At 37.2% G+C, this 14,310-nt stretch overlaps 1 protein-coding gene across 1 annotated transcript in view; it reads right to left on the bottom strand.

The window, feature by feature from the left end:
• Positions 1-1,692: 1,692 nt before the first annotated feature.
• llgl2 (LLGL scribble cell polarity complex component 2) overlaps positions 1,693-14,310 on the bottom strand; it is a 91,878-nt gene continuing 79,260 nt past the window's right edge. The window contains exons 18-29 of the mRNA XM_016665877.1: positions 12,331-12,527; positions 10,212-10,359; positions 9,979-10,126; positions 9,606-9,722; positions 9,368-9,534; positions 7,644-7,908; positions 6,549-6,699; positions 6,433-6,458; positions 6,190-6,237; positions 5,884-5,926; positions 3,059-3,120; positions 1,693-2,981 (exon numbers count right to left, since the gene is read on the bottom strand). Coding sequence (XP_016521363.1) covers positions 3,081-3,120; positions 5,884-5,926; positions 6,190-6,237; positions 6,433-6,458; positions 6,549-6,699; positions 7,644-7,908; positions 9,368-9,534; positions 9,606-9,722; positions 9,979-10,126; positions 10,212-10,359; positions 12,331-12,527 — 1,350 coding nt within the window. The 3' untranslated portion in view covers positions 1,693-2,981; positions 3,059-3,080. The remainder of the gene's footprint in view (positions 2,982-3,058; positions 3,121-5,883; positions 5,927-6,189; positions 6,238-6,432; positions 6,459-6,548; positions 6,700-7,643; positions 7,909-9,367; positions 9,535-9,605; positions 9,723-9,978; positions 10,127-10,211; positions 10,360-12,330; positions 12,528-14,310) is intronic.

Raw genomic sequence — 14,310 nt, 5'->3', positions numbered from 1 at the left:
TTTGTCCTTACGTAGTCTTTTATTCTTTTGAGGGTTTTTTTTTTACATTGTGCATCCCCACTTGCTGCTGTGACACCAGAATTTCCCCACTGTTCAACAATTTTAATTATATATATATTTTCTATATTGCGCCTTATCTTTTCATGACATAACATATCTAACCCTGTGTGAAATATTAAAGTTCCTTTAAATTTTTAGGAAGTGTTGCCTGAAATTTCTCAAAATGTTACATTGTAAAAATATTTTAGGGACCATTTAAGGGACATGAATGTCTTGGGGGAAATCCATGGCTGGGAAAACTCCCGTCAAAAATTATTTTCTTGCAGCTCTTCATTTGGGTCCTTTTCTGAAGGATTCTATTTTTTTGTTTGAGGTTTTCAGTGTGATTTTGTTCGGCATCTTTGACTTGGGGGAATGAGCAAGGAAAAAAGGAGATGACGGTGGGAGGATGGGTAGGTCAATCAGCTTTGTTTTCTACATGCACATTATATGCAGAAAAATCTCCAACTCATTTCATGAAATGTCTTGCTCCCATTTGCTCACAATCTTTCAAACATTTTGAATAAGAACTTCCTTCCTCCAACTTTGATGGTGCAGACTTTGCACATTCCTTGAAGCAGCCTCAAAGCTCTCTTCAAGGCAAGGCTGCAATCGCTCGTCAAAATCGGAATGAATACTGATGCTCCACTTGCAAGCCAATTGCCATGTCTTCTGGAAGTTGTGAACGACTAAGCATGAAATCATAAGAGAAAAATCCGGTGACTTTGTTCTTGGTGCAGTTATAGGTGTGCAATAAAAGTTTCACATTTTATTTCCAGTTAGTTTTCTGTTTGTGCTCCACAATCCCGAGCCTTTGAAGTGTCTGATTAAATCATGATTTCCTCGTGTATAATATGGAGTTGTCCAGGTCTTTATAACACTAGTGATGTTAGAGGTTTTTTTAGGAGGGTAGATCAAATTGTGGTCCTTGGACTAGATGCCACTTGAACCAGATCTAAGTAATACAAAATACATTCTTATTACTGATCATTATACAAAGTTTGCATTTGGAATACCAAACCAAAAAGCGAAGAAGGTGGCAAAGTGTTTGACAACTTTGTGTGCTATGGATTACCAGACAAATCAGGGACCAGATTTTTATGTGTCTGGTAATCCATAGCACACAATAAAGTCATGTAAGGTGGTTTATTTGGCTAATGCAGCTCTTTCATACTGCTACTCGTAAGTCTTTGTAAACGAATGCAAAAGTGTGCCAAGGAAATGGAAGCTGCAGCATTTCAAACTTTACGCCCCGTTTATTCTCATACAGTAGCAGCTCTGGACAGAGGCACTCAGGAACTTTGTAGGGTGGAAATAAAAAGCTTAAATTCAACATTTTAAATTCAACCTTAATTTAATCAGGTAAGTTCTTATTTACAATAATGCAGCTGTTCTATCTATCTATGCTATCGTCCTTGCTGAAATTATTTAAAAGCTGGAAGAAAACATCTGATCTTAATATGCCTTTTTTTTAATTAGTGGTTGTTATGGTGAATAATGTATTGTTGCTCTATTGATTATGAGTTTAATTGTGCTGGCAAACAAGCTTAACTCAAGGTTAAGATGGAGGTGATGGAAATTGAAGATATTAGCTGTTTAACAAGGTAATTTCTTACAAACCTTTGTACCACAGACATGACACCAGACAAAAGGTCTTAGGAAAAACATATAATTGTGTATAAGAAAACTACAGTGTAAAATTTCATACAACTGAAAAATATCAGGTTTCATAATCAGTTTACTACAAAAATATATTGCAAGATGATGCTAAAATACCAAGCATTCAAACACACAGTACCAAAATATTTTCTAGTGTGATCTAAATAGCAGCCAATCCCAGTTAAAATAGGCACAGTTGTCACATACATAATACAGTATATAACAATTTTCTATCATCACTTACAATTACATTCCAAAATCACATCAATTATTGCTGGCTTAAACAGTTTACAAAACAATAACAATAATAATATTTATAAAAAATAAACCCTAGACAAAGTTCCCCCCAAAAGAAGAACAGTGTGCTGAGCTGTAGTGCACAAGTACCTGTGGTCAGATTACCTTACAGTTAACAGAAAGGGGTGGGACTGAGAATGTAGTGTGAATCCCCATTTTTTTTAACAAACAAGAATCTTTTTTTCCCCTAAAAAGTAACAGTTTAATTTAGAAACAGCCCTTTTTTCAAATTTATCTTATGATTACAGAAAATCATAAATTCTGAAAGGGAGAAATCGTAATACAACAAAGACCTACATTTAAAAGGCCATTATTAAAATTATGACCCCTAGTAAAACCAAAAAAATAGGAAATTAAAAATTAGTTCACTGCATGAACCTTATTAGAGAATGTGTCCGTATAAAATTACCTAGTGTCCCGTTAAAAATGTGTGAAGCTATAAAGAATTTTGGTGAAAAATATAGTATAGTACATTTTTAAAGTATATATTTTTAAATTTAGGCATCAAGCTAATTCATGTGTATCACTACAATATACATACAGACAAATACTGGCAAACAAACAAGAAAACCCACAAACATCTTAGTTTAAAAGAAAACAAAAAAAACACAACTTCAAATTAATTTTTTTTCCCCAAACTTACTTTTACCACAGGTATTCATTGCATCTATGAGGACTGATCACAACTGGTTTGATGGACTCAGATTGTGGGCAGGAAAAGGAAAATATTTAATGTAGTTTTCAGCTGGAAGCGAGTCACCATGCCAAGGAGGCCGTGTTTAAGGCACAGGCAGGCCCTGGACTCATCCTTCAGTCTGCTGCATCCTTAAGGCACTCAAACAGCTGCAGCACTGTGAGCCTTTTGGCCTCCATTTAAAATGGCTCTTAGAAGGATCAGGAATCAGTAGTGGTTGTGTGTTCCAAGCAGGAGGTTAGAGAAGCTGTGTGACTGCAGTGCACTTCATACATTTTAATGGGTTTATTCTCTAAGGAGACAAAAACAAAACGTAAACAGTAAATTACCCAAAATGCACAAAATACGAGAATAATTGAGCAGTCTTACCTGAGCAGTTGAGAACCTGATCTCAGACAACAGCATTCTTCACATTATTCCCTGGGAATGCCCTTTAGACAAACCACAAAGAGTTTCAACCTTAAAACTGAAATGCTTAGCCTATTCTGTATTTAAGTACAGTAACATTTACTGAATAATGAAGGAAAAATCTCACTTTTTCTAATCTAAAGTACATTTTAAAAATATTCGACACTTTATCTTTTTCCACATTTTGTAATGTAATTTAAACTGGAATAAGGTAATTTTGGAGACTTTATACTGAAATAATTAGACCTCAAATTATTCATACCCCTACCAGGGGTATGAATAATTAATTTCATAAAAAAGCCAATTTTTTTCATATAAAAGCCAACTTTTTTAGTTCATACAAGGAGTGTGCCAAGAAGGAAATGGCAATACTCATCTCAGTTGTGGTTTTCTTTGAAAAAATAAAAACAAAACAAAAATCACAAGAATAAAGGAGAGGATAAATATGTTATTGCTAAAAGGGAAACTGGAATTCCTGCTGTTACTTTGATTAATATATATGCACATCCTATTCATGATAGGATTTCTTAAAATGCTGTATGAGCTTGTCTGCAGATAATGAAGAAATTTATTCTGCCAGGTATTTTAATTTCACCCTAAATTACAAACTTGACAACCAAGAACAAGGAGAAGACAGAAGAGGTGCCAACTCTCAAAGCTAATTAATAGAGCTGCAGATGTTTGATGTATGGCGGGATCTTCATCCGCTTAAGAGACAATACATTCTAGCCTCCTCCACACGCTCTTTCAAGTGTTTTTTATATATAAATATGGAAGACAGAGTAGATAATTACAAAATGGGAACAACCGATTTACCTGATCATTTTATTGTCTTTATCAATATTCATTTACTTAAAAGGAACAAAACACTCTGGAAAATAAATGTCAGCAACAACCAGGAAATGAAAGAAGAAATTAAGAGACATTTGTTGCATAGAATAAAATAATGTATGGAACTATAACAGGACACAATAAAATCAGTCATAAGTGAACAAGTAAGCACAAGGAGACACACTGAAACCAGGTAAAACCCCAGGTAGCCGTGTGAATGGTAGGAGTTTTAAAGCTGCAGTGTATAACTTTTAGAATAGAATATGCTTTTTACATGTTTGTTCAAACTGTCAACATGCCATGAAAGTATGGAATTAAACAGGTTATCTGTTAAAAAATGGAGCTCCTCTTCTTTTTCTCTGTGTTCCCAGTGCTAACTAGAAACAACCAATCAGAGCCAGTAGAAGTGTCTTAGTGTCATTACCCACCCTTGTGTATGTGCTGCTCAATTTTCTTTATTCAATTTATTTAATCAAGAAAATCCCATTGAGATTAGAAATCTCATTTGCAAGATAATCTTGACCAAGTCTGGTAGTTAATGTGCTAATGGTGGAGAAAACCATTTATTCGCCGTCATCGATGGCCACACTAATTAGTCTGAGCATTCAGGCTCTGCAAGCCTCCTGTTTTGGCCGGGAAATTACTGTATTTTACGCCTCTTTCCTGCCATATTAGTATTTTCTGGTAATTTTTCAGTATTGTAACATAATAATTTCAAATAAGAATTAATGTGCCTCTCTAAACTGAATGAAGTCATTAGCCTCGCGAAAACTACCACCTGCAGTACCTGGGGAGGCAGTTCTCATAAGGCTAGTGCTGACAGTGGAAACAAACCAAGTGTTGTGCCAAAAAGTGATGGTCTGCCAAATACACCTGCCAAACAAAGATGGCCCCACAATTAGGTTTTAGACTGTGGTGTGTAACACAGTTAGGTGTTACACACCACAGTTGGGTGTACTTTGTACACCTAACTGTTAATTGAAAAGCAGGACAACCTTGTAAGTGGTTGACAGGCAGTTATTTTAAATTTCTTATAAACCTGCCTTAAAATGTAAGGTGGGACGGCTCATAGCAGGTGGTGGAAAATTTCCTTTATTTTTAAATCCACAACTTGACAGGTATGTCAGGAAGACAGCAGAGCCTGCTAGCATAGCAGGTAGCATAGAGAGCAAGGAGGAGAGGGATGAGCAGCATCCATGTGAGGGTGATTAACAGTACTCCTCCAAGCTCTGATTTGTTGTTTCTAGATAACACTCAGAACCCTGAGAGAAAGCAGAACAACTTTATGTGAAATAAATGTGTGGAAAAAAAATGTTTATAAAAGTTACATACTGCAGTTTTAAAGTAGAGCTACAAGAAAATAACCACAAGAGTTCTCAAAACTATATCAAAGTTAAAGACAACTTCCCAAGCGTGACTACATTAAAAATAAATGGGAAGAAGATGTAAATATAGAAATATCTTTTATATCCATGGATATAGAATATTAAATATAGAAACTCTGCAAAAAAAAAAAAAAAAAAAAAAAAAAAAAGCTTATTGTTCAGTGCACCAAAAGTCTGGAGGCTAAAAAAAATAGCAGAATGTTTTCCTGGAAGAGTTGTATTCGTTTTTCCATATAGTGAAGAATCCCAAGTTTTGTTTAAAGTTTTGGTTCATCTTTAGTTGAATTAAAAATCTTAAACAGTCTCTAGACTGTCAATGTTGGATTTTTCAGATAGTTTACCGAATCCATTATAAACTTTATTTGCCACCCAGTGCCACCACCAGATATCACTGCAAAAAGTTGATGCAATGCCGTTAGCCTCTCACACATTTTTTTTTTTATTTTTTAGCCAGCCTAAATAAATTTACTCATATCTTTAAAGTAAATAACAAATGATTCTTTAAGAAAATACCAGTGACTATTGATTGCTTCTAAAACTAATATTGATGTATTCAGGGCAGATACTTACGTCTGGTCACCCTCTAAAGACTTTTGGATCTCCAGTAGAACCTCTGGAAAAAGACATGAGAAGTAAAATCTTTGTGTTAGTCCTGGAAAAACATCTTAGTCACAGAGGGAAGCTGCTCACTATACTGGAAGTAAATTAAACATTTCTTGGGAAAAAGGTTTACTCCTATTGCCAATATGAAAAGCACATGCTTCAATATTTACCAAAATAAGAACAAAAAAGGGTAAGCTAGGGAGAAATGGATTCTATATTGAGGAATTTTAAGTTCCATGTTTCATCACACTCTTCACTATCTCAAGGACTTACTTTCATCATTCAGCAACGCATGCTCCATAACACGTCTAGCTGCACTTTCTAGAACACACAATCAGACAAATAGAGGATCCTTCACATTAGTACAGTCACAAGCATGAGTGTATGACACTAAATAAAAATAACTCTTGAACAACCACATTAGTCAACAGCAACAATTGACTCTACACTACACCCAGACACACAGTCATTAGAAGCCAAATGCCAATGCAGAATTGGTGTGTGAAATTAAATTACCTGCATCCTCAGTGTCTTGTGTACATCTAGATGAAGAAAAAAGACAAATACGTATGTGATATTCACTGAAGCAATGATCTAGAAATCAAAAGGGAAAATAGGGAGAGAACATGTACCTGAGGGCTGATGAGGCTCCTTCAAGCTTTGGTTGGTGTTGGTTGGAAAAGACTGGAGGAAGAGGAGCTTCAACCAGACAGCGAGGTTCCACCAGATAGCGAGTTGACAAAGAGAATCGTTCAAATTCAGATGGAGACATCAGGTAAAAGCCTGTAAAAGGGCCAGTTCCTAGTGAGTAGTAGGCCCTAACAGCAGTTTTCTTAGACATTTCAAAATTCTAAGCTTTGTATATCTTTCGTCAATGGTTTTTGGTCAATACCATTTTTTCTCTGAGAACTATAATATACATTTTAGGTCTTGCAGAGCTTCCAAACTATGAAGGAGTAAGGCTTAATGTATCCTTACTCCTTCCTTACAGCTTCACCCCAGCCATCCTCATTACAGGTTACTGCCATCAGCTCACAAATACATGGAGAAAACATGCAACACAAAAGGCTACAAGAATTCATTGGTCCCCGTTAGTGTTAACCTCAATAACAAAATCTGAGATGATAAACTCAGACAGAGGCTGTAGTAGTCTCTGTCTATAATACACACTGTATTGTGTGTGTTATGGATGTCACAGTCATTATTGTAATTTTTATTGTTTGTAAATTTATCTGCATTCTTTGTTTGTTGTCCCTTATAGACAATAAAGTTTCATTTTCATTTGTGTGGTTATTTAGGAATTGATTGTGATTTTCCTGGGAGGATGCTGACTTCAGACAGTGCTGAGGTTGATCCTTCTTTTACTGATCTGTTAAATTTCAGCAGTCATCTGTAGACTGTGCACAGAATATGTAATGAGAAAGGTCCAGTTTAGCCTATGAAGTTTCCTTTTCCATCTCTGATGTGTGAGTAAATCAATTCCAGAATGTTTTCTTCTCTAGGATAACTTTGTAGTAAAAGTTACATACTGCAGATTTAGTTATCCTTTCTTAACAGAATGTTGTCAAATTTAATACCATCTAGATAACCATTGACAAAATCTCATCACTGGACAACGTACTAAATACCAAGTGAATTTGTACACACCTTAATTATTTGGCATATATTAGAATTTAAGAAGGAAACAGCATCTCAGGTCAAAAATCAATAGAGAGAAGCACGTTTACCCTGGCCTTGCTTGGTGAAAACACAGGAGGCGATGCCACTGACATCCTCCCGTCGGATGCAGGGGTACCTAATCTGCATTTTAATATGTGGGAGTGACAACACATGCACGTCACCCTGATTGGTCAGAAAAACCAATCCACTCTCCCCATAGTCCTCTGTTCGGCTGCTGCCAAACCAGGCCACACCCACTCTCCGCACCCTGGACCCATCCACAGCAGTCAGCTTAAGCTTCATCTTAGAGCTCAACTTTGGCAGAGTGAAAACCTAAACACACAAAAATACAGCAAAACTTTCAGCAAAAATTGTGAAAAAAGGTCGCTATGCATCCAGTTCTAGTTGTAAGCAGATCACATATTTGCACTAAAAATAATAGTTATTTTTCATCAAGCAAAAAACATTTTTATCTGGAGCTGAGATTCAGTAAAAATAAAAGGGTGACCAAGTTTACAAAGCTGGACAACTAAACTGTACTTGAAACGTTTGTAGTTTTCTATGAGAAGATCAATTTGTAAAAGAAAAGGGATATAAACATCCCTCTTAATGAATGGTTAATTGTTCATTAAAAAGCAGGCGAGCAAATTGGTAGCATGAAGGAATATTTCCAGCATGACTGGAACAGTTTGGTAAATAGATTACAGCACTCATTAAGAAATTTTGAGAGCTCCGCAACCACTGGTTCACTTCAAAAGAGGCTTAAAGACTTTTTTATTTAAGCAAGCCTATTCTGCCTCCACATGATTTTTATGATGTTGATTTTATCTATGATTTTAGTTGCACTGTGTAGCACTTTGAGATTTTTTTCTAATGAAAAGTGCGGTACAAATTATATTGATTATTATTATTATTAGCTATGTGCCAACTAAAACTGGTACAGCCCAAGTTAAACAAAAAATGACAGGTAAGCCCAGTTTCTGATTAATGTTAGTCTGACCACATATCCCTGGTTCTGCAACCAACTTTCACCTCCACAAGGAGAAATGTTCTGTCACTATTAAAATGATCATCCCACATATTTTAATTCACAATGAAAAATAAATTAATGCAAAGCATTACACTCATACACTGATTCTTACACTCATAGGGTGAGGAAAAATTTCTCAGTTTAAATTCAATTGCCCTTTGAGATCATAAGATATAAAGAGCATTGTGAATAAAATCTATTATTTTTATTATTAATTAAGTTTATTTGTATAGCACCAGAGAGAGAGAGAAACAGCATATTACAAAATCTAATGCACATTTTTTGGCTCAGCTATTTGCACCAGGAAAGCTCAGTAATGCGCCTGCATCACTGTAGACACAGCACCAATCTGCCAATTGATACCCCGCTACAATTTTCCTCATTTATGAACAAGACCTTGAGATACTTCAACTCCTACAGTTGGGGCAGGATGTGGTGGAGGGACTACGTTTCCCGGCTGGCCTGGGAACACCATGGGATTCCCCCGTAGGAGCTGGCCCAAGTAGCTTGAGAGAAGAAGGGAAGTCTGGGTCTCCCTGCATAGGCTGCTGACCCACAACGCAAAATCAGATAAGCGGCATATGGTGGATGTAAGGCCCGTAAAAATCGCAGCATGAAAACAAAAAAATATGATTTTACTGTCCCATTATTACTTGCCAAACCAAGAATCATTCATTGGATTGTCAGCTACACAGCTTTTCATTTCTCTTCTCCTTACAAAGCCCGCTAAGTTAAACTGTGCATCATGTGTTCGCCTCTGACCTTGAACTGCTCCTCAGAGATGACCAACACATGGTGTGAGCCAAGCAGGTCAGGTGAGCGAGCCAGATCATGGGCTGTCTCTAAAGGTTCAGGCAAGGGAGCCCCGTGACCATCCAACACCACAATCCCAACCACTGGGGCACGGTGCATCAGCTGGATCTCCTTAGCTGAATAAACGAGATAAGTGTTATACAGCCAGAGGTAAGAGAACACACTGCAGTTCTGTAAAAACACTCACCTGGCTGTGCAGTAAGAGCTTCATCTGCTCTGTGCTCCACAGGAGGGATGTAGAGAATGTATGCAAACACTGTTCCACCATTAGTCCCTGCCCACAGGGACGGGGTGTTGTGTGAACCTACAAGATGATGACAAACCATGTATTAAAACCAACTGAACAAGAATGTCATACTTCTGGCTATTGTATTCTCAGTCTCCTCCTCTTTGTCAGTAAGTGTAAGGTCTGGCCTTCCTTTCAATTGGCTGGATACATGAATTCCACATTCATATGTCATAAATGTACTTTCTACAGTCTCCAAAACAACCAACACAAAACCAGTGTCTTCGTGCATAAACAGAGCTTAATTTCATCAGTGTTTGGTATCAATATTTACTATCTGACAAGAAGGTGTCAGCGAAGTATAGAGTTCGAACAAGGCCAGTGAAGGAATCATCTGAGGACCGAGCTTCAATTTTCCTCTGGACAGGAGCCATCTCCATCTCGGCCTGTTCAGCCTCAAGACGAGCGTTTGCCTCCTGAATCTGTTTAGGAAGAAATCTCAGGCGTAAAGAACAGCAAAATGCTGTGTTGGATAAAATAAAACAGTGTTGATCCAGTTAATGCTACCTTGTTGGTATTGCTGATGTGATGTTTTCTCAAGGAAACTCTGCTGCGTCTGATTCTTCTAAATGACTGTCGCAGGGACTTCTTTATGCTCTTTACTCTGGACAGAGGTCCTTCCATTGCGAGCTGGTCACTGGGATTTAATGTGCACCTGTAATTTAAAGAACCGACAGAAACGTGAACAATAAAATTTCCTTCAAAACAAACTAACCATAAGAACCGCAACAGGTGACATTCGAACAATAAGAGAGCCACTAAACAAAGGGAATGCATTGATAACAACAACGCTGCCTGTAATACGAAAACAATAATTATTCAAAGTTGGAAAATTAGGAGTGTGTTCTATTGTGACTGTATAAGGTAAAGTAAGGTAAGGTGATTTTATTTATATAGCACATTTTCAGCAACAAGGCAATTCAAAGTGCTTTGCAGGAGTTAAAAGGAAATACAAACAAAATAACAAACCAAAGGAAAAGAAAAAAGAGGAAAGAAAACTAATCTAATGTTCTAAAGTATGTAAACTAAGTTCTCCTGTTCAGGGTTGCTAAGTATCTAATTCCATTTCTAAATAGTGAGTACTCTACAGTTTCTGACAAAATAAGCTAAAGAATGACTGATCCAATTCCTTTTCTGGGTTAAAAGTAATATAAACTAAACAGTCACTGTTCCTGTTAAGTATTTCTGGATTCCAAGTTCATAGTTATTCTAATTAGGCCTGAGCAGCTAAGCACTGCGAAGGCCTATTGTAATCGTGCTATTGTAATTGTGCTGTTTATTATTACGATTCTTCCCCCCTCTTTAGGGGGCTTTTTGGGGGCTTTATCATACTCAAAAACTCACCAAACTTGGTGGACTCATAAAGCCCGTGTAAAAGAACATGTAATATATATTTTTTTACATATTTGTTAAAATCATTATGTTGTGACAGTATGGCATGAGAGATAATATGTGAAAAATGTATTTCATCTGCCTTCTCCCAGTGCCATCTAGAAATCAGAGGCAAGAGGTGGGTTTTAGCAATGTAAGTCACAATCTCGTGTGGCTGCTCAGTCTTCCTCCCCTTGCCCTGTGCTATGCTGCAGCTAGCGATAAGTTTCACAACAATAAGTTGTTTCTCCACCATTAGTGCATTTAGTAGTGAGTGAATGAGGTTGATTGACAGCACTAAGACCTTTCTCCTGGTTTTGATTGGTTGTTTTTGGCCAGAACATTGTCTTACTTTAGCCAGTAATAGTAGTTCAGGGAGGAGGTGTGGGAGACCGATTTTTTTCAAATTATCTGTCTCGTAACAAATTGTCACAACATGGTGCCAGCTTTAACAAATATGGAGAAAACATATTTTTTAATTAAAGTTATATACTGCAGCTTGAATAAAATGCAACTATATAGTATTTTATGAGAAATCTAGATTGCTTCATGTATGTTTTGCACGTTGCCTATAACTGTTGCGCATGGGGAGAAACATTTCAGTAATCTAAAACTGAGAAAAAATTTAAGCAACCTACTTGCATACTGTATGCAGACTGTTTCATGTAAAATTCACTAGCAGTGAATATTGTGCTAGTAACAGTATTGAACCAAAAAAAAGCAAGGCAGTTGCAAGCCTTTAAAAATTGTGACGCTTTTGATGGGCCACATAGACTCAAGAAATTGTAACAGCAGCTGTGCAGGGGTGTCCAATTTAATTTTTTGTCATGGGGCCCAAGATTCCTGGCAGTGCCCCTGCTCCCACAACCCGACCCTAGATAAGCATAATAAGATGTTTTCTTTTGTAAAATCAAAGCAGTAAAAATACTGTAAGCTGTTTGGTTTTATTAATTTAAATAAAATATTTGGACATTGCCATGTTTATGCTGCAATGCATTCTGCGTAAATGACATATGCTAGGCCTGATTGCGCTAGCTTCATGCAGGACAGCAGCACTGAGTAACATCGTTAAGCCTTTTCGACTTGAATCTTGAATTCCTGCATAAAGTTGCATCTTCAATCCATTTAAAATGGTTAGATTGTACAGACCCAGGTATTAATCAGTGTTAAAAAACAGCTAATGGAGAGCACAAATGCTACACTAAATATATTAGAAACAAATACAAACCATCCATTCTTTTTCTTCTGTACTTACTTGACAAGAACATTGTTCTTCTGTAGGTAATCATACACGCCAAAGCCGTGGCTGGTTCCAAAGGCTACCAGCTTCCACTCCGAGTGTAGACTGAGGGCTGTTACTACAGCAGGAGGCTGGCACTGGACCACAGTGAAAGGCTGGAACCCTGGCGGGAAAAGCACAGGCTCCTCACGAACATCCAGTTGGGTGTGGCCCTAGAAGAAAACAGGCAATAAAACCACTGTAACATATAGACACAGATATTTTGAGTATTTCCTCCCTATTTAATACTAGATTTGTAAGCTGTGTAAGCACGTTTGTGTGTAATTTTGGGTTTACACAAATTGTAAACTGCAAAGAAACATTTGTGTGCGACTTCAGCAACTTTCAAATGTGCTTTCAAATGCTCAAATTTCAAATTTGTAAATTAATTTAAATGTTGGTGGAAACTGGGTCGTCAGAGTTTTGCTTTTGTCACAACACAAGGATCCAGTGACAAAGGGCAAAGACATTTTTCCTTGGAAAATTGAGTACCTCAGTACTCAATAACTGTATCACAATTGTGTGTGTAAATTTATTTTGTATTGATAATTTCTTGATATTGGAGTGGGCATAGGAAAAAACATATCAAAGTTACCAAAGTCATGCAAAATGTTTTTTGCGACTTACAAATCATTGTTTTACACACAGAAATATCAAAAGCAATACAAAACAGGCTTACACAGTTTACAAATCCACAGGTACTTTGAGAATTTTCTCTCCATAGAATATGCCTTTGGTTTTAAGGCATTGTGAAGCAGCCAGTGAGTCCTACAACAACTTCTTTAAGGCATTCTAATAAATAAAATTGTTTAAGCAAAATTTCTGACTCAGTGCTTTATAAATGTGCATATTGTTGAACAGTCATGTGTTTCACAGGGAACATTGATTGCAGTTGCACAACATCCCTCTGATTGGTAACAGAGAAAAACAGAAGAGGACAATCTGAAAAGGGCCCAGAATTGTCAAATATTTTAAAATCAAGAATCCATGTCCCAGTTTTCAGCTGGAGGACAAAAAAATAAACAAAATAAAAAGCTTGCCTATAATGACTACCATTTGTTTTAGCTGTCATGCTGTAAACATAGCGCACTAAATCTTATATCTGGCAACTTTTGAGGTACTATATCAAGCAAATTTACCCTTTGTGTGTTTTATTGAGAAACTTGGCTGATGTGACATGGTGCTTGTGTTCTTTGCCAACTTTAGCCACGTGAAGACTCATTTTAGCTTAATTACAAAAGCCGCTAATGAAGACATGCTACCAGATGTGGAGGATGCTAACTAGGACCAGCCATGATCACATTTCCGGATACCTTCAAAGAGCTGCTTTCAGGAAACAAGGACATTGAGAAGATCTCCCAGTTTGCAGAGCGCTACAGAAAGGTTACAAAGAAGGAGATGGCTGACACGATCCAAAAGTATATATAGATTTTTTTTTTATTTTCTTGTAATATTTCTCTTTTTCTTTTCATCAACTTATTTTATTATCGCTACTTGCTACTTGACTTGATGTACGGGGAAATATTAATGACAATTAAAATGGTCTAATGACAGTCACAGTCACAGTTCACACTGCAGCCTGAAGTGACCCAATTCCGATTTTTTTGCCGGGGCCACACATGAGACCTGTCTGTGTTCTGCAGTTTTAACAGGCAAATGACCTGAAAGCGTACCGGATGCGCAGCAGAGGGCGCAATAGGGTCAGCGTTCCCAGTGTTCTGCCAACTGCCATAAAAAGAAGTGCTCAGTGTTTGCAGAAGTAAACATGGATGCCAACGGTGGAGCATATGGAGTGAAAATAGTAACAAAATATCTGTGCGCATGTAAAAATATCTGTGCATGTGTAAAAGTATCTGTGCGTGTGTAATACTGGATTTGTAACTCGTGTAAGCCTCTTTGTGTTTAACTTTAGATCAGGGGTCCCCAAACTATGGCCCGCGGGCCGGATCCGGCCCG

Source organism: Poecilia formosa, unplaced genomic scaffold (genome assembly GCF_000485575.1).
Source record: "Poecilia formosa unplaced genomic scaffold, Poecilia_formosa-5.1.2 Scaffold629, whole genome shotgun sequence".
Taxonomy (NCBI): domain Eukaryota; kingdom Metazoa; phylum Chordata; class Actinopteri; order Cyprinodontiformes; family Poeciliidae; genus Poecilia; species Poecilia formosa.
This window is presented reverse-complemented; position numbering and strand designations above follow the sequence as displayed.